Source organism: Acanthopagrus latus, chromosome 16 (assembly GCF_904848185.1).
Source record: "Acanthopagrus latus isolate v.2019 chromosome 16, fAcaLat1.1, whole genome shotgun sequence".
Lineage (NCBI taxonomy): Eukaryota > Metazoa > Chordata > Actinopteri > Spariformes > Sparidae > Acanthopagrus > Acanthopagrus latus.
Window position 1 is genome coordinate 21840763 of NC_051054.1, and position 27712 is coordinate 21868474.

General features: G+C 40.6%; 3 protein-coding genes across 15 annotated transcripts in view; 2 read left to right on the forward strand and 1 right to left on the reverse strand.

Moving 5' to 3' along the window:
• The first annotated feature begins 98 nt into the window (after positions 1 to 98).
• On the forward strand, positions 99 to 18098 carry ctage5 (CTAGE family, member 5). 4 transcript variants are annotated; one of them, XM_037125210.1, is made up of 28 exons: positions 99 to 511; positions 672 to 805; positions 1644 to 1730; positions 2418 to 6723; positions 6852 to 7103; positions 7373 to 7479; positions 9520 to 9651; positions 9783 to 9804; positions 9967 to 10055; positions 10251 to 10322; positions 11015 to 11125; positions 11269 to 11340; positions 11462 to 11566; positions 11771 to 11893; positions 12079 to 12267; positions 12364 to 12454; positions 12674 to 12741; positions 12839 to 12909; positions 12988 to 13089; positions 13179 to 13275; positions 13443 to 13510; positions 13679 to 13764; positions 13861 to 13974; positions 14512 to 14661; positions 15767 to 15922; positions 16082 to 16134; positions 16221 to 16398; positions 16493 to 18098. In XM_037125210.1, exons 1-28 carry the CDS (start codon positions 391 to 393, stop codon positions 16723 to 16725), a joined length of 7389 nt encoding a protein of 2462 aa, XP_036981105.1. In that variant the 5' UTR covers positions 99 to 390; the 3' UTR covers positions 16726 to 18098. The 4 variants fall into 4 exon arrangements, with proteins under 4 accessions (XP_036981105.1, XP_036981106.1, XP_036981107.1 ...); XM_037125211.1 differs by having other exon boundaries at positions 16224 to 16398; XM_037125212.1 differs by having other exon boundaries at positions 6852 to 7004.
• Positions 18099 to 20504: 2406 nt separating this feature from the next.
• On the reverse strand, positions 20505 to 26397 carry brms1la (BRMS1 like transcriptional repressor a). 5 transcript variants are annotated; one of them, XM_037125158.1, is made up of 10 exons: positions 26049 to 26207; positions 25117 to 25275; positions 24693 to 24783; positions 24418 to 24545; positions 24243 to 24322; positions 23799 to 23895; positions 23544 to 23633; positions 23324 to 23388; positions 23115 to 23216; positions 20505 to 23066 (listed from the first exon to the last, which is right to left on the reverse strand). In XM_037125158.1, the coding sequence occupies exons 2-9, from the start codon at positions 25253 to 25255 to the stop codon at positions 23118 to 23120; spliced, it is 789 nt and encodes a 262-aa protein (XP_036981053.1). In that variant the 5' UTR covers positions 25256 to 25275; positions 26049 to 26207; the 3' UTR covers positions 20505 to 23066; positions 23115 to 23117. The 5 variants fall into 5 exon arrangements, with proteins under 5 accessions (XP_036981053.1, XP_036981051.1, XP_036981050.1 ...); XM_037125156.1 differs by having other exon boundaries at positions 20505 to 23070; XM_037125155.1 differs by having other exon boundaries at positions 20505 to 23082.
• Positions 26398 to 26527: 130 nt separating this feature from the next.
• ralgapa1 (Ral GTPase activating protein catalytic subunit alpha 1) overlaps positions 26528 to 27712 on the forward strand; it is a 65390-nt gene continuing 64205 nt past the window's right edge. For all 6 annotated transcript variants that reach the window (XM_037125148.1, XM_037125149.1, XM_037125153.1 and 3 more), the window contains exon 1: positions 26528 to 26965. In XM_037125148.1, the coding sequence (XP_036981043.1) occupies positions 26860 to 26965 (106 nt within the window). In that variant the 5' untranslated portion in view covers positions 26528 to 26859. The remainder of the gene's footprint in view (positions 26966 to 27712) is intronic.

Here is a 27712-nt window from a genome sequence, read left to right on the forward strand (position 1 = left end):
TTGTTAGTCTTTTTGGATGAAGGGTAAAGTCCAGAAAATGTCCACGTATTAGCCTGGTAAAATATTTATCTGTCGACACATTTTTGTTTGTTTGTTTGTTTTGTTTAATTCACACTAAACTTTTCTGTCTAACATTAAAAATAAGTTTGAAAACCTTTTACCAGTGACCAGATAAAGGTTTGATAGTAGGCATAATTCAAGCAGCTCATGGATGTTAATGATTATCCTCATGCTAGCCTTAGGCCTATATCTTATCTCGACTCTCTCATTTACCACTGAGTCTTCATGACAGCAACAGCCTAGAGGCAATGTCCACTTGCCTGCACAACTGGCCAAAGTTATTTCCCCACGATGGAACTTCTTTCTTGATACACTCCTGTTAAAACAAGAATGGCGGTTTCACAGTCTTACAACGTCCTGTGGAGTACAGGCATACTTCTTGTGATTTTACCTCACTTCAGTCTGGGATTGCTGTCTGACTACAAGATCTGTGGAGATTCTGAGTGTGAAAGTAAGTCCTTGCGATATACTCTTAGTGAATTCATATATAAGGAACTCTATTTTCAAAGCTTTCTTTGGGATTTTATGCTTTTCATCATGTGTATTATTTGTGTTTCTGTTTAAATTACGTCTTTGCGGCTGCGTGACTTTGTCCTTATGTGTGTTTGCAGGCCTAATGAGCAGAGTGCAAGCCATCAGGGACCACCGAGGTAAAGATTGCCGTTTCCTGAGCTTCAGGAAAGGAGACACAATCTTTGTTTACCACAAACTGACCGGAAAGAGAGATGACCTGTGGGCAGGAAGTGTACGTCTCATATCTCATACTTCCCTATCTTTCTCTCTCTCTCTCTCACTTTCTGTCGGGAATTAACTCTTTCGACTAAGTCTCTGAAGTTCTAGGTTGAAGAGATTAGTCTTGATTAACCGCTGAGATTCCCAGCACTGACTGAGTTATGTTGCTTGTCTGTGGAGGCACTCCATGCCATTCATTAGATGATTTAATTATCTACCTTAATAGACAGAATTATAGGAACGACTGATTGAAGTGATTTGAGTAACTTTGGGCTAAAGCAAAAACTGCATCAGTGTAAATGTACCTGTTCTTTACTGTGGAATGTCTTAAATGAATGTACACCAGAATTTAAAAAAGGGCTTGTTGGGACTTTAAACCTGGAGAGACACAGTGAGTTGGATGTATTGTAAGTAGTGCTTCTGTCTGCTGAAGATGTGAGTTTGTCAGTATGATTGAGTAGAGGATCATGGTTAAATATGACGTCAAATCCCTACAGCTAAGAATATATGTCAGGATTTTAAAAATAAAGAGTGTATAAGCAGCAGAGACTTGGTACATAATTGAGACAGAAATTAAGGCTATGGTGGAAATCAGGATCACGATTAAAGCCTGCGTTCTGATGTAACTACAGCTCTTACCAACTTCAGTTATCAATTTGCACCACTTGGCTATACTGTAATCATAGCTAACAGTAAAAATGGCTGTAAAGTGAAGAGCAAAATCTTAAAAGAAATTAAAAAAGATGTACTTTATCATCTTTGTCTCTTTCTTGCCATACTTTTAGTTCTCCCACTCTGCTGATGTGGCCTTTCAGAAGTGTGATTGCTGCTCTGTTTCTTTCACCTTTCAGATTGACAAACAGTTTGGTTATTTCCCAAAGGATGCGGTAAAAGAGGAGCAGGTTCATGCAGCTGTGGAGAAAGTAGTGGAAACACAGGTAAACATTGATTTTAGTACTTCAGAAAAGAAGCTTTGAACGAAACACACACTTTCATTATTACTATAGCAGGGGACTAAATAGTAAACTAATATGGTATAGCTTTTACCCTTGAATGAGTACTTGTTGAATCTGTACAAAATAAATACCTTATTATCACAAATATTGGGGAGTAGTGAACCACACATGCTTTAACTACTACTTTTGAATAGCTTGGTAGTCTGAGATTCAAAGCCTTAAATGACTTCACTGTCATTTAACGTGTCATTAAAGGTGCAATTTTTATAAATTCATTGACAGATTTCTTATTTAAATGCCAAACAAGGCAAAACTCTTGTTGTTTTCATGACTGAATGAAGAATTACCATGACAAGGATAAACAAACTGACCTTAGAGGACAACACAATATCATATTATTTTACTTTGTTTATTTTTGGCGGACCCCGCCACCCTCTAGCTTCAAACAGTGTTCTAGGGACCTTACTTTCCTCTAAGAACAGCATGTTTATTCAGTTATGGAAAAAAATAATATTCCTTCTCCAAAACTCTAGGGTTAGGGTAGGTGACCCATGATCCTGTGGCAATTTTTGCAATACGGTGTCATTTTTTTGTTGGCATGAGATTTATTCGTATTGTATTCTGTCACTGCTTATTTCTAAAGTGCCCTCCTTTGCTCTCTTCTTGCAGGAATCGGATTTCTTCTGTATGGATGAGCTTGGTTATATAATTGACTCCAGTCATTTGGACAGTGATGATGATGATTATGATGACAAAATCCAAAACCAGGAGTCAGAAATCACCCAGACTACCACATACACTGAAGACACAGGTGCTGAAAGTCCTTCAACATCCGAGGAAGACCCGACAGAACCTCCACTTTCAGCACGGGATACTGACGATACATCGACAGAAGCGGACGAAAGCGAAAATGCAGAAGATGCTGCTCCTGAGACTCAAATGGAAGCACGGGAGGCTCCTGCGGCTCCTGGCGAACAAGGTGGGTCTGCATCCTCTCCCTGGCTCAGTTCCTCAGTGACAGGATGGCTAGGCCTGGCTACAGAGGATGAACCTGGTGAGCCAGCTGAAGGAGGGACAAAAGATGAGAGAACAGAAACACAGGCTGAAGCTTCTTTCACATCTTCTGTGACAGGATGGCTAGGGTTGGGAGGAGATGGAAAACCTGATGATATTATGAAAAATACAGAAGACAACAAAGAAAGTGCTGATTCTCTCACTTCAACTATGACTGGGTGGCTTGGCCTCGGGGGAGAGAATAAAAAAGATCACTCCGTTGAAGAAAGAGAGGCTGATGAAGAAAAAGAACCAACAGAGACATTCAGGAGCAGGAGGATGTCTCTGGACCTAGAAGGTAGCCAGTTACATGAAGAGGAGAAGGAAGAGATGGGAACATTGGATTGGCTGGGAAATGGACTGTCAAATACCTTGGGCTTTGGAGTGACCAATCAGGAGGCCGGACATGAGGGAGCAACTGAAAGAGAGGCAGAGGAGACAGTCCAAAAGGAGGAGGGACAGTCAGGGTCTGGCTCTTGGTTTGATGTGGGGATCGGGGACATTTTAGGCTTCAGGAAAGAAAAGAGTGAAGCTGATGAGAGAACAGAAAGTGGTTTGAAGGAAAGAGAAGAGATCCCAGTGGATACCAGTCAATCACCACCTTCACTGACAGAGGAAGAAATAGCACAAAGTAGCAACGCATCAAAAGTGGAAGATCCTCCAAAAGACCAAACTGTCCCATCAGAGATAGAGATAGTATCTGGCACTAATAATAATGATGGAGGTTCTTTAGACAGTAGCAGGGACACTGTCTCATCTGAAGATGTAGCATCTGAGGACAATCAAAAAGACATTGATTTGTTAGAAGAAAAGTCAGAGGCTGTAGGTGGAATGTCTTCAATGCTCGACAGTGAGGAAGAGGAGGAACATATTATTTCAGAAGATATTGAGAAAGAGGAAAACATACTAGACGGGGAAAGATCAGTAGAAATGAAGGGGGAAGATCATAAGATGCCTAAATCAATAGAAAATGTGGATGATAACAACAGAGGGCCCAGAAAAGACAAGGGTCACACTCATCAGGATTTTTTCACACAATATGACATTAACTTAGGGTCTGACAGCGCCAGATCTCTGGAGTTAAATGTAGACTCCACAGAGCCATCTGTTGGTGAGGAGGACAAAAAAGAGAAAACGGTTGAGGAAAGGTCTGATATCCAAAATAAGATTTACGACACAGACGAATCCACTGATAAGTCTGGTAAAAGTGGTTCCAGAGAGGATGATCATGAAGGTGAAGGGAGTAATGCAGATATAGATGAACTTCAGAGAGAAGTCTCCCTGATTCATGCTGATGGATCAGCAGAACAAATTCAAGTCAGTGGGGCTGCAGAACAGCGATATGAACCAGTCTCCACTGAGGAAGACACTTTAACTGCTCACAGAGAAGAAAACAATACATATCTTTCAGATTCACTGGCTATAATTGGTAATAACACAGATACAGAGACAAACCAGGGTGAGTTAGGGCAGGGGGAACAGGGGCACCCTGTTGAGGACAGCTCTCAGTGGTTTGGATCATCCAGTAATCAGAGTACAGAAATGTTGTCTGACAATGCCTCGGAGGAGGACAGAAGATCATTTTCTGCTAGTGAGAGCACACCAGAGATGGAGGATGATGCAGATCAGAACTCTGTGTCCCCAGATATGCGACAAAGTGAAGGTGATGCACACAAGCTAAAGAAAATGAAGAAAGCTAGTGAAGACAACCTCCAGGCAGTTCAAACTGAGGCATCAGGGCTGGAGGAATATGTTTTGAATGAAAGTGGTTTAAAGTCAGGTACAGGCTCTGAAACAGAGACTGACGAAGACGAGGAGGAAAGGCAGGATGAGGTAGAGGAGTTGAAGGAAGAGGAGAAGTCGCAGGAAATAAAGAAGATCAGGGAGGAGGTAAAGGAAGAGGACCACCACAATAAGGTGGAAGAAGTAAAGAAAGAGGAGAAGCAGGGGGAAGAAGAGGAATTAAAGAAAGAGGAGAAAGGGGATGAGTTGGAAGAGGTAAATGAGGAGAGGGAGCAAGAGAAGGGGGAAGAGCTACAGGGAGAGAAGAGGCAGGAGGAAGTGGAGGAGTTAAAGGAAGAGGAAAAGTTACAGCAGACGGAAGAGTCGATAGAGGAAAACCAGAAGTTGAAATTGCTAAATGAAGAAGAGACGAGGGAAAAGTTAGAGATGGTGGAAGATGAAAAGAAAAAAGAGGCGAAAGAGGAAGAAAAACAAGTAGAGTCATCTCATTTTAAGGCAGAGATGGAAAACACTGACAGGGCAGAGTCAGAAAGAACTGAGAAAGGGACACAAGGTGAGAATATCTTGGAGTCTGTGCTCTCCGAAATGCCTACACAGACTGAAAAGAGAGAGACAGAATGCCCACAGGTGAAAGAGGAGGAAAGAGTGGAAGAAAACGGAAAATGGGAGGGGGTGGAAGAGGTTAAGGATGACATGAAAGAGGGGGAGGGTGAGAGGAGTGAATGTGAAAATGAGCTTTGTCCTCATGCTAGCAGAGATGGACTGGTGAGGGATGGAGATGAAAACAATTTTGAGAATAAAGTGACTGCAGCAGAAGAAGCAGAAATAGTGACAGGAAAGCAAAATCCAATGAATGACAATGATCAAATATTAGCAGACAGGACAGGAGTGAGTCAGGCGGTGCCATCTGAGGGCATGGAGACAGACGAGGATAGAAAACAGGATGAGGAAGAAAATAGAAATTATGACGCTGAGGCTGACGAGGGGGTAAAAGAGCAGGGTGAGAAGAAAAACAGTGATTCAGATATAACTGGGAGTGAAGGCGTCAAAAGCAACAATGCTGACAGTTTCACTGATTTTAATGGGAAAACTGATTACACAGACAATGATCTGCTACCTTCAGGTGAGAGTGGCCAAAACAGCATTTCAAAACTCGATTTACTTGGCAAGACAGCTGACGACAAAGAGGATGATCAACCGTATTCCAGTGAGGCCAAAAACACAAACTTCTCTAATGACAAAGTCCTTCACCAGGGAGATGAAACGAAACCAGAAGACACTGAAACTAGCAACAACGAGATTTCTAATGAAAAGAAAACAAAACATTTACGCTCTGATCAGAAGATAGATACAGAGAAGGAAACTGACAAGGAAGAGGGGGACATACACGTAAAGGATGATGATGTGAGAGTGAATGAGGATGCTCAGCATCCAGCCAGTTCTTCACTTGTGTCTGATGGTCTCAGTGAAGGCATAGCAGAGACTAAAAGTGGAGGGGCGCTTGGCCTTTTCAGTAACGCCTTCAGCTTTTTCCACCAAACACCTTCCACTGAATCCACAGAATCTGAACCAAGTCTTGAGTCGGTTGAGACATCCGGGTCACACACCCCTCTGACTCCGGAACAAGAGATGGAGTCAACTACTGATTCAACTCAGGTTCACGTTGAAGATTTGCACACAAACTCTACGATCGTCCTGTTAGAACAGCAGCAGCAGCCCACCCCACTTACAGTTATGCAGACATCATTTCCGCCGACGACACAGGCCGATTCTCACCCAAGTTCTCTGTCTCCAACCACAGGAAGCCCCCTCCAAACAAAAACCCTCTCCAAACATTACAAGAACCTCCTGACATACATGAACGCACACGAGACCACTGTTTTGAAGGAGCTCTTCGGAGGACACAAGCTGCAGTTTTTGGATTACAAGTTAGGAAAAACAGATTCCACAATGGATGACCCTGACAGAGATGAATCGATAGTTTTGGATATAGAAAGACTTCTGCATTATCACAGGGAGACGCTAGTGGCTCCGAGCATGAGGCTCGCAGATGCACCACAAGAGGATAAAAAAAAGACGAGCGCACTCATCGCACTGCAGAAGCTAGAGATGCTGTTGGGAAGAGTGAGAGAGACTTTCAACAAAGCACAATTAGATGTCAGTAAAACAAACCACCAAGGTATTTTTGTCTATATGGCCTCAAAGATCATAGCTGATATTAGTGACACTTTAAGTTAATTTAATATTTAATTTATAATGCATTTGACTTCAGTGATCTCAATCAGAATGCACATGTTCCCCTGTTAGATACAGATGAGACCATCAAGGGAGGGTCAAACAAGATGTCCGCGTCCTCTGTAGGTCTGGATAATAACGCTCCGAGAGATGAACAGACGGGGATGGATAAAGAGAAAGTCAGACACCTGAGTGGAGGCATAGGAAAGGAGTGGGTCACTGAGGGTAAGAAAAGAGAAGAGAAGGAACACAGAGGTAAAGAAGAGAGAGTGTCCCCTGAGTCTCAGCCTCATGTTCATCCAGGAACACCGCAGCCACTAGAAGGTACGGATGACTCAAGTAACCCGAAATCAAGAGGGATTGAAAGATGATTAAAAGATAATGAGCACTAACATGAGAAATGAGGAGTGCTACTCAACCTGCTACATCTTCAGTCCTGTGACATACAAGCTCACGAGCTCAGACATGGTGGCATTACCAGAACCAACAGAAAATCTTTGGATTGATTTCTGATTATATTGTATTGCCAAAAACATTGCAGCAAAGAAGGAAAGCTTCAGTGTTGAACATTTATGTTAATAATTTTGCTCCAGGTCCAGGGGTGATGAACCGTATGCTGGACTTTGTTCACCAGATGGCTGAAGACTCGACCACTCATGTTCATGCAGCAAGGGAGCTCACCACATGGCTGACTGTACAGGTAAGAGTTGTCAGCAGATTTAAATCCATGCCAGCCAAAGATAGGGTAAATGATCACTGTATGATCTAAGCCATGGGTGTCATTTGTTTGTCATGTGACATCCAACCACAACACATTTTATTTTGTGCTTCAGTTATCTTTCCGGTTTGTTCAAAACAACATAGAAATAAACACAGTGTGTTTGAGAGGCGCTTTTGTACAGAACATCTTTGGTTCCCTGACACTGCATTTCAAGTGTGTATACTGTGGGCCCTGGTCCTTTAAGACAGTGAACTTGTGACATGTTGACCTGGCTCTCCCTCTGGCATTCAGCTTTACCTACGTCTCGGTTGTCAAACGAGCTTGGCGTGAGCATCATTACTCGCATTCCTGCTGTGCTGCTGGATCCATTACATATAGCCTACAGTGAGCCAGCTGGCAGTCCCCCTGCTCTAAAGGCAAACTGTCTAAAATACTATGAGAGGGATTGTGATTCTCTAGTTTCAAATGGACGAAAAAGAGGACAGTTTGGTGAGTACCTTTTTCAGAAACAAGACTCAGTCACGTCTTCACCTGTGTCCTACTTACAGAGGCAGCTTGTTATTAGCCAGCGGCTGAACTCAGCACAAATGACACATGGTCGTACAGAGCTCTAGAATGGCTTTTTAATATACTTCCATGTTAGGTTTGACATAGTTGTATTAGTTAATCAGTAAGACAACACTGGGAACACGTTATTTAGTTTGGTGACACCTGTTCCTTTTAGTGTCACTTTGAAATCGCTCCGATGTGCCAGTGTGGCATTTTACAATTGGTGACGTTGCGACTGAACCATTTTTGCGGCTGGGGGTGTTGTTATAGCTACATGACCGTGTGGGTTCTCAAATCAATGTATATTTATATATTTATTCTTAATATATATGGACATTGCTCGTTGTTAACTTTCTAAGCCATGATAATGTAGTGATATCTTTACAAGCAGTTTGTAAAGAAAATCCAACTTTCTTTCCCCTCCTATGACGTGGTCGACTCCTCAGCGTCGGTGTTGTGAATAGGATGTGAAATCGCCGCTAGTCCGGCTGCTGGCTTCAGTTTCTATACCTAATGTCATTTCAAATGTGAGATACCACTAAAATAAGCAAATGAAATAACTCGGAGATGGCGGAACATACGACAAGCGACCAGATGGCCAGCAAAGCGGTCGACATTCAGGCGACGGCAGAGGCTTACTACAGTATCGCCGTGGAGAAAGTGAAGGATGTACGTTATGTGGCAGGTTTCGTTAGCATTTCCCAGCTAGCCTTCACAGTTGACACAACGTAACAGACTGTCAAGCAGTAGAAAACAGCTCATTATTATTGTTGTGTACATTTTTTTAAATGACGTACAGCTTATACTTGACTACGTGTGTGCTACCAGCGTTGTAAACAAACTGTCAAGACTACATTGAGATTTAAAGTTGCTTTTTGAGATGTGTTTGTGATTCTTCTCTGAGTTAGCTGGTAGTAGTTAGCAAGCTAGCTAATAGATAGTCACCTTGTGTCTGATCAAGTGTTGTTGTAATTCACTAAACTATTTCTGATCTTTCAGACAATATAGGACGAGTCGAATTCTAGCTGTTGCAGATAATGTTGTTCTACATCTCTATGCTATCCTTTCGTTTCTTTAGCAGCTGTGTAGTAACTTCTGAAGGCTGAGAAGTCAAGGCTGTTTACATTTCGAGATCAGTTGTGTTAGCTTTGTCATATATTACTAAAGATGAGTTTAGAAAGTTGTTTCGTTCCTTTTAGACATATAAAAAGCATAATCCTGCCTACTGAAGCAACAGCTGTTAGTAGGTCTCTAGAGCATTGACTAGGACCAGTATTTTGGCCAGTCGTGCAACACTAAGGAGCTGATCCTCATGTCAACAATATGTATTCCTTTGTGTATAATCCACTTGGGTAAATAGAGCAAACCAAATAATGTTCTCAGACGTACAAGGATCAAACAGGATGTGTGCTTCAAAGGTGTTCATTAGGACCAGCTCCTATAATAAACAGTTCTCTACTGTTCTTTTAGGTTGTGTCGTCGCTGCCTGATGATATCAGACCGGGGCCTGACCTGTATGGGGTCCCATGGGAGCCTGTCATCATCACCAGTTTCGTGGGGCTGATGACGATGCTGTTGTTCACCTGTAGATGTTATAGCTCTGTCAGTATATACGCATCAATATCACATAGATGTTATATGATTTCAGTATAGTAATTTTTGACTGTGCTGCTGGTTCAAATAATTTATCAAATGATTGTGTATTCATGATTGTTTTATTCTTGTTTTTACAGGTCAAAAGCAGATTGTATCGAAGTATGTTCTCTCTACTCATTTCTTAACATGATACATTTTTATGGCTTGAGAGTAACAAACTTAATACATCTCATCACACTTTATAGTATCATATTAAGCAGAAATATATGAAAGACAACTGATAGATATATTATTTATAAGCTTTGTATTGCCTGTTTTCAGGTAAAGAGCGGTGGATGGCTGAGCAGGTTGCGCAGCTGCTGGATGAAAAGTGTAAAGTTCTTGAGACTCTCAGCAAATGTCAACAAGAGGTTGGTACTGATACCAATGCAGACTGACTGCTGACTACAAGCAGATCTTGTCTGAAACACAAGGCCAAATTCATATGTTCTCATTTAGCAGAAACTCTCACATTATAAAGTGTAAGGACACGCTATTTTGTCATGGATAACACAAATCTTGTCCATTTTATTCAGATGTATGTCCTATTTATGTGTCATTTGCAGTATGATGACCTGGAGAACTCACTAAGGGACAGTGGTGTCTTGGCCCAAACTCAAAAGACAGAACATCTGGAGGTAACGCAGTGACAAAAAAGGGGGGAATTAAGAAATGTCAAACTACCTGGAAACAAAAACCACATGGTTAAACCACAGACTTCTGCACAGTGTTTGGCAAAAAGTCAGATACTGATTATGTAATGTAACTTTAAACTGTTGCTTACTTAAACATCCACCAACATTATCATTCATTTGGAGTTGTGTTTAGCTCAGGAATTATTTGGCTCTTTAGCTGCTGAATGCTCCACTATGCTATAACCAACATGGTCAACTGTGTCTGATAGCTGTTTAGTGATGAGCAGGTAAGTATACAGGGACTTCTTAGGGATTTCTCACTGAAAATAGTTGACTGCTGACACTGAAATGCTGTGAGAGAGGTGATACTGAACAGTTAAACAATAAGATGAAACTCACTTTAAAGCTCCTTAAAGCTAAGAGGAGTTGCAGATTCAAACAGTATTTATCTGTAGGTTTATCACTATGAGCGACCCATTCCACACCCAAGCTGTCATTTGATATGCTGTTATTTTAAAGGTGTTAGTTATTTCAAAATCTGAAATGCTTCACCAAATTTGGAGTAATGATTTTATCACACTAATTTGATTAATCTGTTTATTAATTTAGCATTAATCTGACTTCTCATGTTCACCTAACACTATCTCATTCTTTTGGGAGTTTGCTGAACACATCTTGTTTTCCTGCTCTTGCAGGGCAAAGCCAGACAGTTGGGACATGCTAAAAGGGAGCTGGAGAGGGATCTCAATCAACTGAAGGATCGGCTGGACCAGCAGAAAGATCATAGGATAGAGCAAGAAAGAAGGGTAGGAGCACACATTTTACTTTCGACATACCAAACTGTCAAAGATTTCATTGTAACATCTACAATTAATAACATTTGGATAGGAATTGAAACAACAGTAGTATAATATTATTAGACTGGATAATTGTTTGGTTATCCTTCCAGATAGCGGTGCTTGAAGAGAACATGAAAACATTTGATGAAGAAATTAAAGACCTCCAGTCACAGGATGAACAGGTGCAGTCCTCCATTGCCAAATAGCTTGTCTTTGTACCTTCATATTCGTTTTCTCAAGTTTTACTTACTCTGCTCTTTTTCTGTGGTTCATGGGACATTATTACTGCTCGTTTATCTCTAGGCACAAACTACTCTCAAAGTGTACGATATGAACAGTGACAGACTACAGAGGAATCTGGAAACAGCTGGAGAGGAGAACACACTGCTACAGGAAAGCAATGCTCAGGTAGGATGATTTACACACAGACGCATTTACACAACTACTGTTCATGGCAGGAAGTGAGGTGTTTTTGATTTAAGTTTTTAATTACAGTCAGATGATGGGCGTAATTCAAGGTTTTCTTTGTGAACTCTTTGCAACCCATGTACTTGGAATTATTAAAACAGAAATATTTTGTGTCTTTGTCGCTCCCTCTTTATTCCCCTGCAGTTGAGGCAGCAGGTGGAGGGATGGGCAGAAAGAGTGAGTGAGTTGGACGCAGAGATGAGCAGGTGTGAAGCCACCCACAGCGGGATGCTGCAGGATGTGGCCAACAAAGATGAGCGTATTATGGTATTATGTTATAACGTTTTGTTGCTAGTTACCTTTTTTGTTTACCTCAAATATGAAATTCCCTAACAAAAAGGAAGAAAACTGCCTGCAATGATGTAAAAGTTCAAATTTAGTTTAATGACTGAGTTAATTTTTTTTGTGTTGTTTGAAATGAGATTGATACTATATATTTACATCCCTTCCAGTCTTTGACAGATCGACTGCTGAGTATGAAAGCTTGGGATTCAGACCTGGAGGAGGAGGAACGTGAAGAGGGAGGAGAAAAGGAGACATCTAATGGGACAGCAGGGAAAGAAGCTGAGAATGGAAAAGGAGGCAGAGAGGACACACAAGGCCACCTTCAGAAAGTCCAGAAACTTATTTATGCTGCTAAGGTATAAGATTGTTTCAGAATAATGTTCAAACTGGAACAATATGTTAAAAAATAGAAATGTAAAAATGGAACCCAATATGTTTATATTTGTGTGTAGCTGAATGCAGACCTAAAGTCAGTCGATGAAGACAAGGACAGAGCTTTTGCCAAACTGAATGATGAAGTCAAAGCTAAAGAAGACTTGCTCGGTGAGTCAACTGTACACAGATGTCTTTTGTTACCAAGGTTGTCATTAATATGCGTGATACAGAATAAATAAGTCAGACAAAGTCCACACTTATAATTAACACTAGTGAAAGATAAACAACTGAGTTGTAACAGGCTAGAAATCAGCTCTATCAGAGTAGAAACTCACATCACTGAAGTAATGTTTGTTGCATTTGTGTCTGTGTTTGTTTTCCCTCAAGTGGGCATCAAGGAGTTGGAGAATGAGAAATTATCACTGCAGTCCAGCACTGAGCACTATTCAGATCAGGTAGCTGGCCTCCACTATGTATCTGTGTAATAGTTTATCATATTGTTGTTCCACTTACATTTGCATTTGGATTAATTTCACTTATTCATGTGTTCAGGTCCAGAGATTACAACAGAAACTTCACATTATGACTGAAATGTACCAGGAGAATGAGCTCAAGCTACACAGGTATGAACACACATTTTTCTGTAATAAAAGGTTGCAAGTGCAAATGCAGTCTTGACAGAGAGATGTATGTGTTTTCAGACTGCTGACCGTGGAGGAAAAGGAGCGCTTGCAGAAAGAAGATAAGTTAAATAAAGCAGATAAAAACATTGCATTGGCCATGGAAGAACTCAACAACTACAGGTAGCTACTTCTTCAAAATATTATCAAATATATTTGTGAGCATCCCATGCACAGAAACAGCTGGTGTCTCACCTGTCCATTTTCTTCAGACAACGAGCAGGAGAGATGGAGGAAGAGCTGGAGAAATCCAAACAATCTTACCAGACTCAAATATCAGCACATGAGAAGAAGGCCCACAACAACTGGGTTAGTAAAACACCTCCTGAACCCCCTTGAAAAATCCTTAAAATGTTAAGATAATTCATTTTTCAGCTGTCAAACACATGTGATGTGATGGTTTGATCACCATGGTGATGACTATATCTCTATGAACATACCCTGTTATGTTACTGAGCTCTGCTTATTTTTTCCAGCTGGCAGCCCGAGCAGCAGATAGAGAGCTATCAGACATCAGGAGAGAGAACGCTCTCCTTAGACAGAAGTAAGTGTACAGTAACTCAAAAATAAGCTGTTGTCTGAATTCCATAGAAATGTTTGAAATATTTACATCTGTTTTTATTTCACTTGTTTATTTATACACAGCATACATTATATAGTCCGGTCCAGAAAATGTTTGTCATATACTGACTTTAGATGTATTTGTTTATAGGCTGACTGACACACAGTTTAAACTAGACGCCCTCGACAAAGATCCCTACGCCTTGGACAATCTGGCTCGGCCACTGCCTTTCAGAGGTTAGCATACACATATAAGCCATGCACAGAAAGGAATTTATGTCACATCCCGTGGATATTAGTCCCTAGTCTCAAAAAACTGTCTGTCACCTCTAGCTGAAAGGTCACCATATGGTCCATCTCCTCTGGGTCGACCTGCATCTGAAACTAGACCCTTTCTATCTCCTCCGACATTAATGGATGGACCACCTGCTAGACTGTCTCCTAGAGGTACACACACACACACACACACACAGAAAGACACAACCATTCAAGCATAAATAAGGGTTCATGTAATTTGAAGACATTCTCTTGTGCTGCAGTTGTGTGTTGACTTATTTTGAATACAGTTTTGTAATTATTTACAAGCCCTAGTTATAATTTGAACAAAACCCAAACATAATACAAAGCCTTCATCTTAGATGCTAAAAGTCAGTCACACAAAGTCAATATAATGAAGACTTGCAGCACTATGGCAATGACCAGCTGAATGTAGCATGATCAACTGCAGATGCTTAGACGTGCAGTGTGTGTGCATGATCTGGATGCTAGCATGCTGTTGGTGCATGGGACAGTCCACGAGAAAAACTTTCTCTTTGTCTCTCTCTTGCAGTCACACTCAGTTGTCTGATATTTTGTCCTTGGCCGATTGGTTCTTCCTGTTCCCTTTTATTCCCTTCTCTCTCATCCACTCTTGTCTCCAATCACCTCCCCTTTCCACCCTCCTTCCATTCTACTGTCTCCTTTTGCTGGTCCTTTCCTCCGTAGTGCCTCGTGGTCCAGTGGAGCCTTCAGGTGGCCACGGGGAGATGGAGCGGAGTGGAGGTCCTCATTCAGACAGTGGCTCAATCTCTCCAACATGGGAGAGAGATCGCAGGGGACCCCCAACAGGACCCCCTGGGCACCTAGGACCTCCAGGTGCGTGCGTGTATGTGTGTGTGTATGTGCAAGAGAAACAAAGAGAAAGACATGCAGTCAATCAGTAAGGTCAACTTGTATTATGGAAAAACCCATAATTAACCTGGTAAGTGCTTAAGAGTTAAGATTCTTTAAGAGGATTTCACCAGCATTAACCATTTGCTTATGATACAATTAAGATAACTACTCAAATGAGTTTTTTTAATGCTTAAAGAATTGTAAAAATTGTAGTCGACTCAAGATGACCTAAATAAAACTATTTTGCAGTGCTGACAAGATTCCTGCTCTTGCGCACCAAAGTGAGAATCAGCCTTCAGAGTACAGCAAAGAACATGTATCTGTGTCCTCATTCTCATGGGGAGATATCTGCATGTGGCCCTGCTGAATGATATGATCCATTCAGCATGTTAATTATGACATTATATATACCTGTGGAAATATTCAGCCTGTGTGGCATCATGTTAACTTTGGTTTTGTTCAGGTTCATTATTTCCTGCATGTTCCAAAGGCATTGTGATATTGTGAGCGCACACTGTTTTGGAGCTCAAGCTATGAAAGCCAAAATGTTGATTTATAGCTGTTACTGCACAGGTGTAGATTAGGTCTTTAATTATGGCTCTGTTGCCATGACAGCAAGCCAGCATGCTGGATAACTAAATGGAATTCTGTCATCATTAAGGTCATTAGTTGCACCTGCGCAAGTAAACTGTCAGAGTCATATAGTGTGCATGAGCATGCTTAATGCATGTTGACACAGTGCATGTGTATTGTTTATAATGCATTTTGAGTTTTGACACTGGAAACTACAGTTGCATCAGATTATTTATCACATGATATGAGAGGATAGTTCACCTGAAAACAGTTTATACAAGTTTACTGTTAAAGTTACATTAAAAAATGTTGTAAATTGTAAACCAAAGTTCAGACAGTCTTACAATGTTGCTGTCACTGAAAGTTCACAATTTTCAACTTGACACCTTAGAATGGAGCTGTATTTGACTTCACAGCTCTCGAAAGAGCTGTGAAGTCAAATACAGCTCAATATTATTATCAGATTAATACTGAGAAATCTTCACGTATTTGTAACTGTGTGTGTTTCTGTTAGGCTATATGTTCCCAGAACCAGGAGGTCCAATGTACAGGAGACCTCTACCTCCTCCAGGAGCTCTGGGCCATTTGCCTCCTCTTGGCTCCCTCCCGCCCGGCCCTCTTCATCTGAGGGGTCTCCCCCCTGGACCCCCTCACCCTGTAGACATGGCAGGTGAGGCACTGTGATATGTAGGCCCATAGCTGCTCATCATTCCTCCAGTGTGTTTTCTTTGATCTTGGACTGTAAATAACACATCAGAAACAAGAAAGATGAGGTGATTGTTTATTTTCTTTTATTCTTGTATTTATCATTATTTGATTTGTAATGCAGATGGCTCATACAGAGAAAATAGCCTTGGGCCTGGTGAACAGGAACACAGAGAGGTAAGAGATGATCGTGTGTGTGAAGCATGGGTGTGTCTATCTGTGATCCAGCCTCTGTAACATTTTCCTTTCTGTTCCTGTGATAGCAGTTTGGCCCTGATCGAAGGACTCCCCCTGAAGGTGATCCAAGACTGGGGGGTGCACCACCTCCTGGACCCCTGATGGGCCCCATGGATGGCCCCTTTCCTCGTAGATCCCCTTATGGACCACCACCTCCAGATTTCTACCCACTCAGGGGACCTGGGGCCCCTCCCATGATGCCTAGTAAGGACTCCTTTATCTTTTCAAATTTTTAGCACCATATACTCTCTTAAATGCCATCAGAGGTCACCTAACTTTTCCTTTCCTCCTCATCCAGTGTGGGCCCCACCACCACCAGGAATGATGTTCCCTCCTCCTCGTTTCTCTGCCGGCGGACCTCCTCTTCCTCCTGCTCCCCATCCTCAGCACGTTCCCACAATGCGACCCTCTCTGCCCGTTGGCCTCCCACCTCCTTCAATGGCGACCCTCCCTCCTCAGCAGTCCCTTCCCTCTCCACCGCACAACCAGTCGCCTGAGGAGCACACACCCATGCCTGAAGACGCTATCTGAGCCTGACAAGATTTTCCTGAGCTGTGAGATTTTTGAGGTTGATGGATGTTTGGGCAGCTTGCTGTTTTACATTAACATCTACTCTTTAACCAGGAGGATGTGTTTAATGAAGAGTGGGGAAATCTGCAGCCTTTGTGGTTGCCTCTTCCTTCTATTCACAAGCTATCTTCGCTCTTACTTCTGCCCTGTATCTTTTTTTCTTCCTGTATCACTTGCTCTGCCCCATCATCATTCAGCTACATTCCCTGTGAATTCAGTCCTGTTGCTGTGGAATCACAGTGACAGCGGTTAGCCTTTGTTGTGTAATTTCACAGGCAGGGACACGCCAGTCAAATCTGTGCGTCTGTGTGTGGTAATGTTGCCACGTGAACCAGAAACAGTCGCTTGTTGGGCAAACGATGCCAGAAAGGTTTAAAGACACTTTTGCAATGTGTGCATGTAGAAATGCTATATGTGTGATATGGGGAAGAGCAACAGGGTTTTACCTACGGCATCTGTCGACAATTTACATTGAAAGCACAGAAGTCGGCTGATGCAATATATTTTGTTACACCAACACACAGTCCATTGTCACCAAAATGTTAGAAATGTAGCCAGTTAGCATCTGCGTTGTTGTTGACGTGGATTCTACTGAGATCACATCAGGTCTTGTTTTGTCTGTGACCGAACAGAGTTGATCTTAAACATTAAATATTCCTTAGAGGTCAAATGAGACAGTTTCCTAAAATATGATTAAAGTGCATAACTACATTTGCTGGCTTCCTGTCGGATTTTAAGGACTTTGCCTTCATCAACAAAGCTTTTATTTCAGACGCTCTTGCCCTTGTATCATGTTTCAATCATTCAGAAATGGCCTAGGCTTGAAAAAGTGGCTTTTATTAGCAGCTTGTGTGTTGTCGTAGTAAGCTATGACTGATTTTTGGCAGTCACAATGCGGTGAATAAAAATGGACTGACTGGATGAGAGGCTACTTTCAAAGCCATAAAGATGACACCCATGTGAATTTTGTAAAAAAAAAAAGTGATCATTAATAGTTGAATAAAGACTGTCAAATTGTCAAAATCTCGATATTTCTGACTTAACAGTGTTTTTTGCGTATGAGTTGCAGCTGCAATCTCATCAGTGGCTAACAGGAGCACCAAAGCATTGTGTGGTCAGTTATTGGTGTTTTCTGCAGTACTGTACATATGACATGCATTGGCAGTGTTTTAAAGATGTAATTGATTTTTTTTTCCAAAAAAAAGACTTTAATTTATCGTATCATTGACTGTAAAGTACAATTTATAACTTGTGATGTGTCATTTACATTCACACATTTTATTTGAAGGTGAACAGAACATTCTGAAAATAAATGCTGCAACCTCAAAACTGTACATTGAGACTTGTACATTGTATATCATCTTAAATTGAATATCCATGTTAAATTCTGAGTATACATTCAGCACTCACTTTGCCTCATTAATGTAAATATACATTTATACAATGGTTTTCCCAAACAGTTTCCAATGATAATAATGAATAGCATTTTTATAATGGCTAGGCTAAATAGCAAAATGTTAAGAGAAATGATATACAGTACTTTTTCACAGCAGACTTTTTGACTTGTCAAGCGGCAAAATCATAGACCACATTCGTTTCAGGTACGCATCCTGGCCCTTTGACATGACTTAGTGGAAAAATCACAGTGTCCATGTCACTAATGACATACTTATCTTGCTATTTGAAGGTATGCTATGAAATTAACCCCTCTGCTGCATTATTTCTTTCTATTTGCAGGGCTGGGCTTCTAAACAAGGAGTGGTTGTTAGGGTGACACACCTGGGCTTTTTCACATGCACGTGACGTCACGTACTTGGATGTGACCATCGTCAGTCTTCTTTTAAATTGTATACATGAAACACATGCTGTTGGACTATATGTGTTGATGACGGTTCTCAGTCATCCAGGTCATGGCAATTCAAATTGTCTATCTTAAGCTGCACGTGTTTCAGTATTTTGAGGATGTTTCACCTCATCCAAGAGGCTTCTTCACTTCTTGTGTAACTTGAGGGGAGTTGCAGGCTTTTAAACTCTTGTGTGGGAGTGTCCTTACAGAGTCGTTGAGGACACATGGGCTCAGACTTTAAGATTTGTTTGGGAATGAAAGACTCAGCTGCTTTCATGTGGGTTGCTAAGGCTAGGTGAGCCCAGGTGTGAATGGTTGTTAAGGCGTCTGGGGGAGGGAAGTCAGTACTGGACTGTGGGTGATAAGTAATGTCTTAGGCCACCTCCTCTGTTCAAAGATGTTGACAAGACAAGATGTTTACATTGTTGTCCTCAAAGGAATTCTTTTTCTTTTTCAGATGTTAGAAGACAGCAGAGTCTTGACCTGAGGAGTTGGCCTTCCTGTGCTGTGCCATTGGTTTATGGAGAGGTTGTTTTGTTTCCCCAGTGTACAAATCTGTGCAGTCCTAGGATGAACAAGTTTCTGCTTCACTGTGTTGGTAGGTTTAAAGTGAACCGGGATATAATGTTTATTGAAGGTGCTCCTGAGTTTCTCGGATGTTCCTGCGACATAAAGAATGACGACGCTGTTAGGTTTTCTGGTCTCCTCCTCTCTGTCTGCTCTGGAGTACAGTGTGTACTGCCCAGTCCAAGAAAGGCAGACTGTCTCCTCTGACATCTTCCCGCATGATCTTGTTGTTGTCAACAGTCATTATATCTTTTCTGATAGCTTCAACTTCCCTGTTCGAACCCGTGGCTAGGAGCTGTTCATGTGAAGGTAAGCAAGGAGGTGGAGATGAGTTGGCCCAGATCATTACTTATCACCCACTTGCAATACAGTACTGAGTTCTCTTCCCAGACAGCTTAACAACCATTCACACCTTAGCTCACCGAGCCTTGGCAACCCACATGAAGGCTGGTTGGGTAAAGGACCCACAAGTGGCCCTAATGACTCTGACACGCAAATTATTTTTCGGAGGTCAAATAATGCCGTTTGTCAAACTGATTATTATTATAGCCCAACCAATATATTTGCTGGCAGATTATCATTTGTTATTGGCCTTTCACAGATGTCAAATAACATATATGTAGCCAATATTTGCAGAAATGAAAACATTATTATCATAAAAAGATGCTTTAGATAATACATACGTACATATATACACATACATACACTAGTACACACACTATTAAAAAATGTGTAAAAAAGCTGTGTAAACTTAGTAAAACCTGTGTGTCCGTTGAGGTCATTGTGGCTGTGACTAGCCTGACAAATCCAACTTGAAACGGTCTTTTATCTCAGACTGAACTCTAAGACAGACGCCCCTTCAGTTACATTATGCAGTGTGTGCAAAGATTAACTAACTATTAATTTGTAGAATAAGATGATGGCCCATTAGTGTGTACACCTGTTACCTCTTGAATTTTTTATTCATACTAGGAGGACTGGAAAAGGCATTCTCCATGTTAGGTAAATGCCATGCATTATGTCTCCTGAAGGTGAAACAGCTGTTAAATGTGTTCAATAGTATTTATTTAGACTAAACAGTACACTCTAGTGTTGAGTCCTCTCACATCTTAGCAGGTTTGGCCTCATCATCCACTACTTCCTGTTTGTACTGTATGTTGTAAAGCACTCTGTGAACAGCGGTATAACAGGCTGCTAAATATTTAATTTGGTATCTGAAAAGAGCTCCTCTTTGCCTGAACATTTACAGTAATGTAACCCATCAATGTGGTCACTCAAGCCCTGTTGTCAGTGACTTTACTGCTAAACATACAGACGAGAGACACCACAAAGTACAAAACAACTTTTAATTGTAAGAACCTCCCACATCATCGACAAGGAAGACACAAATGTACCTGACACATTACTGAACATAAACTGTGAAAAAAATATTGATTGGAATCCCCATCCCCACCACCATAATCTTCAAAAACCTCTTTACAAATCAAAAATATTAAAAGGCAGTTTGTTCATCAGCCTTTACAAACAGCTGGTTGTATCTGTGAAGATTCGGTTGGGGTATGATTGGAAGGAAATGGTTCGGTTCCTCCCTTGTTTGTACAATTAGTCCTCATCACAGTAATCTTTACAAAAAATCCTGACAAACCTGCACAGCCTTATGAACCAGTAATACAGAGAAACAACAACATTTACTTTTGTCAGAAGTCATAAAGATGGAAGCATTTTCAGGTTCATAAAAATGTGGATTTGACTTTAAAGAGTGAGCGACAGATAAAAGAGGTAGATGTGCAAGAAGACAATATAACAGTAATATTTGTGGGACAGCAACTTGAAAGGGATACCTTGGTGTTTTAACTTTTCATATGTTTCCTCTACACTTACAACAAGATCATTTGTTCAAGTGGTTACATTGGCTCACTGTATTATTGACACTGGTTTGCAATTTAAATGATATAGTGTTATAAACAAGAGGGGAGTCAACTGACTTTACTGTATGATCCATAAGAAAATGATCACCTAAGTTAACAAAGGTATAGAATTTAATTTAAGAGTTTGGTGAGGAAAAACAGATTCCAAAAGCCAAGGTATCACATAAATACTATATGGCATAAAAAAGGATCAACTGAACTAAGCCCTGTTTTTGCTACGTTCTTATCACCACCTGTCAACAGAGGTGCTGGTATGAGGAAGTCTGACAAATCCAATACCTTCCTGAATTTAGGCTTAACATAGAGAGTATTTGCATTGGTCACCTATGCACACACAATCTTTTCCTTATCTTGCATTTCATTTAACCTACTGCTATCACTTAGTTTGTCTCAATCACAATCACATCAACAAGCTAACTCTTAACAACGCAAGACGCACTTCTAAAACGAGAACTGCTTTTCCATTATTTTCAGTATGTGCAAGAGAAGGAACGAGACACATTTTACAGCACTTTAACTTTAAATGTAGGCACTGTGGAGTTCTGGATGCTCTCTGACACAACAAAGAACTATACAAACTGTCTTATGATCACCAACTAACTATTCAAATAACTTTAACCAAAAGTAATAATTATTCTCATGCAAACATTTAAACTGATTCACATAAAAACGGTACAAAAATGTACATTTTTTCTTGGCACAATCAGCGAGGTTCATATATAAACCAGCATTTCCTCATTTGTCATGGAAAGCTTTGTCAACAACTTTCCAGATTTAAGATTAAAAAAATCTAGCTACATCTAGGTGTTTACACTGAGACAATGAAGTGGAGCCTATGAAATCAAACCTTCTCTTTGAACATGTCACTCAGTGCATAAGGGCATTTAAGAGCTCCAGTAATGCTAAATGAAACTTGCAAAAGGTTGAACTGTTGGTGAAAACAGTACTGTCAACAAACTCTTCATATGACTTGTCAGATAACGGCACCTACTAGTTGTAACACATTAGAAACATGGTTGCCTGAATGTAGTCAACAGTGAACTCAGGATGTGAGCTAGGATTTACAGAATTTAAAATTCAACTATTAGACCGTAATAAAAAAAAAGGCCAAACAACGCTTGATTTGGTCACATTCACACCCTAGAACACATTAATGTGTATAGACAATGGCATCCTAATACTACATCATGGCAGGATTAAAAACTTTAGTGAGGACAAAGCCCAAGTGGATCTGATTAAAAATGTTGACGAGCGATCATTTCACAGATTTCAATCCAAACTGTGACAGAGGTCAAACACTGTCCGAAACGATTCAGAACACGTTTTAAGGCCTTTTTAAATCATAACGTTTACCATACCAGGTGACATTTTGTGTAGAAATGGCCTTCTTTTTAAAAGATACAACAAAACAAAACTATATAAATGCTAGTTTGTGTCACCAACATGCTCTGTCTTGTGGCTGTCTTTTCTCTGCTAAACATTTTCAAAGCTTCAGTCAATAAAACCCTAATTTAATAATTTTATGTCATATTTATATCAGTGTTGGCTTCAGCAAACACCTGCCTATATAATGTTGAATGCTGAGTATAAAATTCTGTTATGTTTTTTATGGTGTTTCATTTTGGAATTCAACATTTTAATTAGCTTATAATTGTAAACAAAAAAACAGCCCAATTCTGACTGATGTCAGTGGAAATTATGCTTCTTGTGCTGGTTGTTCTTTCAAAGAATGCAACCCATATTATGAGTTGTGAATGTCTGTGCTTCTTGGCGTGAGAGGCAGCTTACTGACTGGTGTCTCTGTTAGCTGAGAAATGTAGTAGATTGCTGGAAAAGTCAGAGAAATGTTTGTTTTCATGCATGCAGAAGTGAATGCTGCTGTGTGTGTCATATATATGTAGTATGGATGTGTTTGAGATTCTCATTTGTTTGACTGTGTGTGTGTGTGTGTGTGTGTGTGTGTGTGTGTGTGTGTGTGTGTGTGTGTGTGTGTGTGTGTGTGTGTGTGTTCCTCAGCAGTTGAGAATAGGTCTGTTCCTGTCGTGTCTGAATGGGAACGCGGAGCTGTCAGAATCAGATTTCCCTCGGTGGGGACCCAGTGTCGCCACGGCCTGTAGGGCGACACACAAGTATGTGGTTGGAAAGAGATGTCTGCATACAAACAGTGATGCCACCAGGGGACAGAGACATGCCCTTATCAACAGACACATTTACACACCTTTCTAATAGCTGTCCAGTCCTCAAGGATGTCCAAGTCAGGCAGCATATAAACAATATACGGGCGTGAGTAGAGTTAAGGACAGTGCCACAGGAAGCAGGAAGGAAGTCAGAACAAAACATATAGATAGCAGTAACTGGGATTTGTAAATTAGTAAAAGTAGAAGTACTTGGCGGCATCAATGTGAAGACTAACAGAAGTATTAACAGAGGAAGGATATCAGACACCACTGAAGGTCTTCTCCTTTTCTTATCTGGACTCAAAGCATCTTGCCTCTTCTTCCTTCCTGTTACCTCATCGTTCCACAGCTCTGATAAAAGAGACAGAGAAACAGACACAGTCAAATGCTTTATGCATAAACTGAATAAAATATCAACGCTGAATGCACGTAGCATGTTCTTATTCCTATAATAAAATGTGACTAGTTGCACATGGTCAACATAACAATATAATGACTGTGTTCTGTGTGAGCTACCTGATGTAATATCTATGCTGTGTCTGTCTTCCTCAAGTCTTCTAATTTTCTCCTCCAGTTCACTCTGTACTGTATCAAACAGCAGCAGCTTCTCACTCTGCATACACACACAGACGAGAGCATAGACATAGTATTAGAGAAAACGATCAGATCAAAGATACAAGTGTGAATCCAAATAATTACACCACAGTCATTCGCATAGATCAATTAGCACTCACTTAAAATACTCATTAAAATACTTAAATGACTCATGAGGCCAAGAACCCAAAAGAAAAAGCATCACTTGTAAGACAGGAGGTATTTAAAGTGACTGTATGTGAACAGAGTTGGGTGTAAGGAATTGGTTCAGTCATTTAATAATGGTTATGGTTAGGGGCTTGGGACTATTTCAGTAAAGGTCCTCACAAGTATCAATGCAACAAAGTATGTTTTTGTGTGTCTGACCTCCCAGTGTTGGCTTGCCGCCTGGGTCTCACACTCGTACTTGTTCTTCACAGACTCCAGACACAACTCTCTGTAGATACCTAAAAATGATAGAGGGGAAAACACAATTGGTCAGTGATTGAGAATGCTGGAGTGTGTGAGCCTTGATGGCTGTGCGTGTGTGTGTTAAAGTTACCTGCCACCTTGGTGCGGACCTGCATGTTCTCCAGCAGTACTGCCAGAGGTTCCAGATACTCTGCTGCCCGGCCGGCCTCTACCTCCGCAAGCTTGCTGTTCACCTGACTGAGACGTTCACGATACAGCCTACACACAAACATAGATGTATCTATGGCCAGTGCCAATTCATATGAACGACCTTTTTAATAATAATGATGATAATTAATTTTTTTAAAATGTTTTTAATATTCAATGGGAAAAATAAACTTGACAAAAATGCATGTGTATTCTCACTGGTCTTTGAGATCTGTGAACTGTTTCTCCAGATTGCACATTTCATCCAGACACTCAATCCTCCTCCGCTCACAGTCCTCCTCATCCATTTCTTGAAGATAAAAAAAACAAAGAAACACACACACACACACACACTCCTCTAGATTAGGTATTATGCGTTATGATGGAAAATGGAAGCTTTTCAAGCAATGATATGGAAGCAACACCTGGCAGACCTTTATTTCTGCTAGATTATGTGTCTGCCAGCCATTTAACCTTAGCAAATGGGAAGTGTCTCAGGATGACTGATACTCATTTTCAATGTCCAGTCAAAACTTTAACCACTTTTTATCAGACTATGAAATGAAATTAAGTTTCTCTTAACATTAACATCAAATAAATAAGAAAGTTTGGCTCATTTTTCTGTTGTTTCAGACTCTCTCACCAGAGCTGTCTCCATCCTCGGAGACAGAGGAGGTGTCAGAATCCTCCTCCTCTGAGCTGGACGCCTCTTGTTCCTGCTCCTCCAACTCCATCTCCTCTGCTGTGGTATCCTTCTTTTCCCGGTCACGGTGCACCGGCATTGCAGCAAGTGTGCTTCAGACTGGTAGCGTTGGGTATTACACAATGTCAAGGTTATTTGGCAGATCTACCCACAATAGATACAGGTTTACATATTTAGGGTCCATACTGGACATGTTTAGTGTTGATGACTGATATTTTCCCATCTGTTTGAACATTATAGGCAAATTTGATCTGGCCACAGCAATTATCCCATTGATGTATTCTTGTTATGTGAGTATAAAGACTAAAATAACTTGGCAGTTATTACAAATGATTACAACAAAGGACCCGTTGACAAAACATGATCATTTGTGGAGCAGCCGATTCCACAGAAAATTCTACAATTGTTTTCATTCAGTCGTTTGTGTATAATATCCCCACTGTTGTTTACCAAATGTAAATTGTGATGTAGGGTTACTAAATCAATTATGTTCCTGGTTAGAGCTGATTTATATATATTTTTTGTTTTCTTTATCTTTATATTTGTGGTGGATCAAACCGGAAAATTCTTACTGAAATGTGTGAAATACTATGTTACATCATCCCTGAAAAGAGAGTAACCCCCCCATACAATTGTCGGCTTTAATATATTCGTTGAGATTGGTTATTAAAAAGTTACACGTGCATAACAATTTTAACCCTTTTAAGACTGAATTATTTTAAATAAGTAACGTTAAACATTTACGATAACACATCAAGTTAGCATTACGTTAGCATATTAGCTAGCCAGTGTAGTTCAGTAGCAAGTATGATTAGCTGGATTTATTACAAAAATACATTAACAGAGAAGCTAACAACTGAATCATAACTCACAAAGTGGGGAGGTGGAGGGCGTTCGCGAGAATGTTGTAATAATAAACAATTTCCACAGACAGAAGCTTAAACTTATTTCTCTTTTCTCGGTTACAATTCACTCGCGTGCATCAGCTAAGCTAAAAACAAATCTCGCCAAGGCGCTATTTTTTGTATAGGGAACTGTAGTTTTCTGTATCGTTAACATTCATATAACTGAAGGTCTAACAACCAGCCAAAAACTCCGTTACCCAGGATTCAGCATTGTAGCTTGAGGCTGAGAGTTCGAGCAGAATAGTCGATGGTCTTAAAACTTTAACGTCAGTAAAATTGGAAACGCTGTTTGTATCATAAGTTTAATGCAATGAAATAACCTTCGTATGCAATACAGTCGAATATCGAACGTTAGCTAATTGTTTAACTATGTTGGCGTTGAATATCTCTGGCATCCATTATTTTGTTATCCCCCTTTCCTCCTCCGCCATGATGTTTTCAAGTGAACAGCCCAGCTTGCTAACAAGCTAGTTTAGCCATCAGGCTGCGGACTGTTGTGGAAGGGAGGTGCGATGGATGGGTGCTTTACCCCGCTACGTTTTACATATATGTATTAGTTAAAAGAGAATGCGCCTTCTCCGACAAAACCTGCCCCTTGATATACTCCGCGCAGTTGCGGAGGGCTGCTAGGTCGCAGCGTAGCGTTAATAAATGACCCAGGAGCATCGGGTTTTGGTTATAGTTGGAAGATTAACGCTAGCTGAGGCTGTTTAAGTAGCTACACAGCTAGCCCCTCCTTGCTGTCTACCATTGCATTCTTGTGTCTTCTGCGCCAGGAATGTTTTCCAAAAAGCCTCATGGGGACGTCAAAAAATCAACACAGAAAGTGTTGGACCCAAAGAAGGACGTGTTGACGAGACTGAAACACCTCAGAATAGTCATAGGTAAGTTATAAATAAGTATTAAGCTGTAAACAGGTTAGCTTCTACGTGCCAGTCTGTGTTTATTAGGAATGCCACACCAAACTCATCTCGAAAATCACGAAATTCAAAGTTGTGTTGCATGTAAATATAGACTCAGCCCTGTGTAACGTACTTCATGATGATTTCAGGTTCTTTTATAATCCATTGACAAATTCGGCAATTCATATTTAGTCATTGTGTAGCACTGGATCACTATATATATATATATATATATATATATATATATATATATATATAGTTCCTTAATGTTAGTGGTTTGCTCTTTTTCAGTTTCCCTCAGATTGACTCCAATAGGAAGTAATTGGCCTTAACTGGACAGGCTTAAACTGAAAGGTGTTTAGATGTATCCACTGTAAACAGATGTTAGAAGAGTGTTTAAAGACGTGTTAATAACACAGTTCGTGTGCAAGTGCCAATTCCAATACCAATGTGTGTATGACAGATTAAAATGTAGGTGCACCAATGCCACAAGCTGTCAAGCTGTTGTGATTTTTCCAGGGGTGTGCCTGGTGTTGAACAGAAGAAGACTTGGTGTGTGACAAATGCTGAGTGTTAACTTTTCTAACATGTGTTTACATGTATTACAGCACAAAACCAGCTGCAGTGTTTTTAATGTGTGTGAGAATAAGAAGGATGCTAGGGTAATGAAGTGTGTGTGTGTGTGTGTGTGTGTGTGTGTGTGTGTGTGTGTGTGTTTCTGTCTGTCTT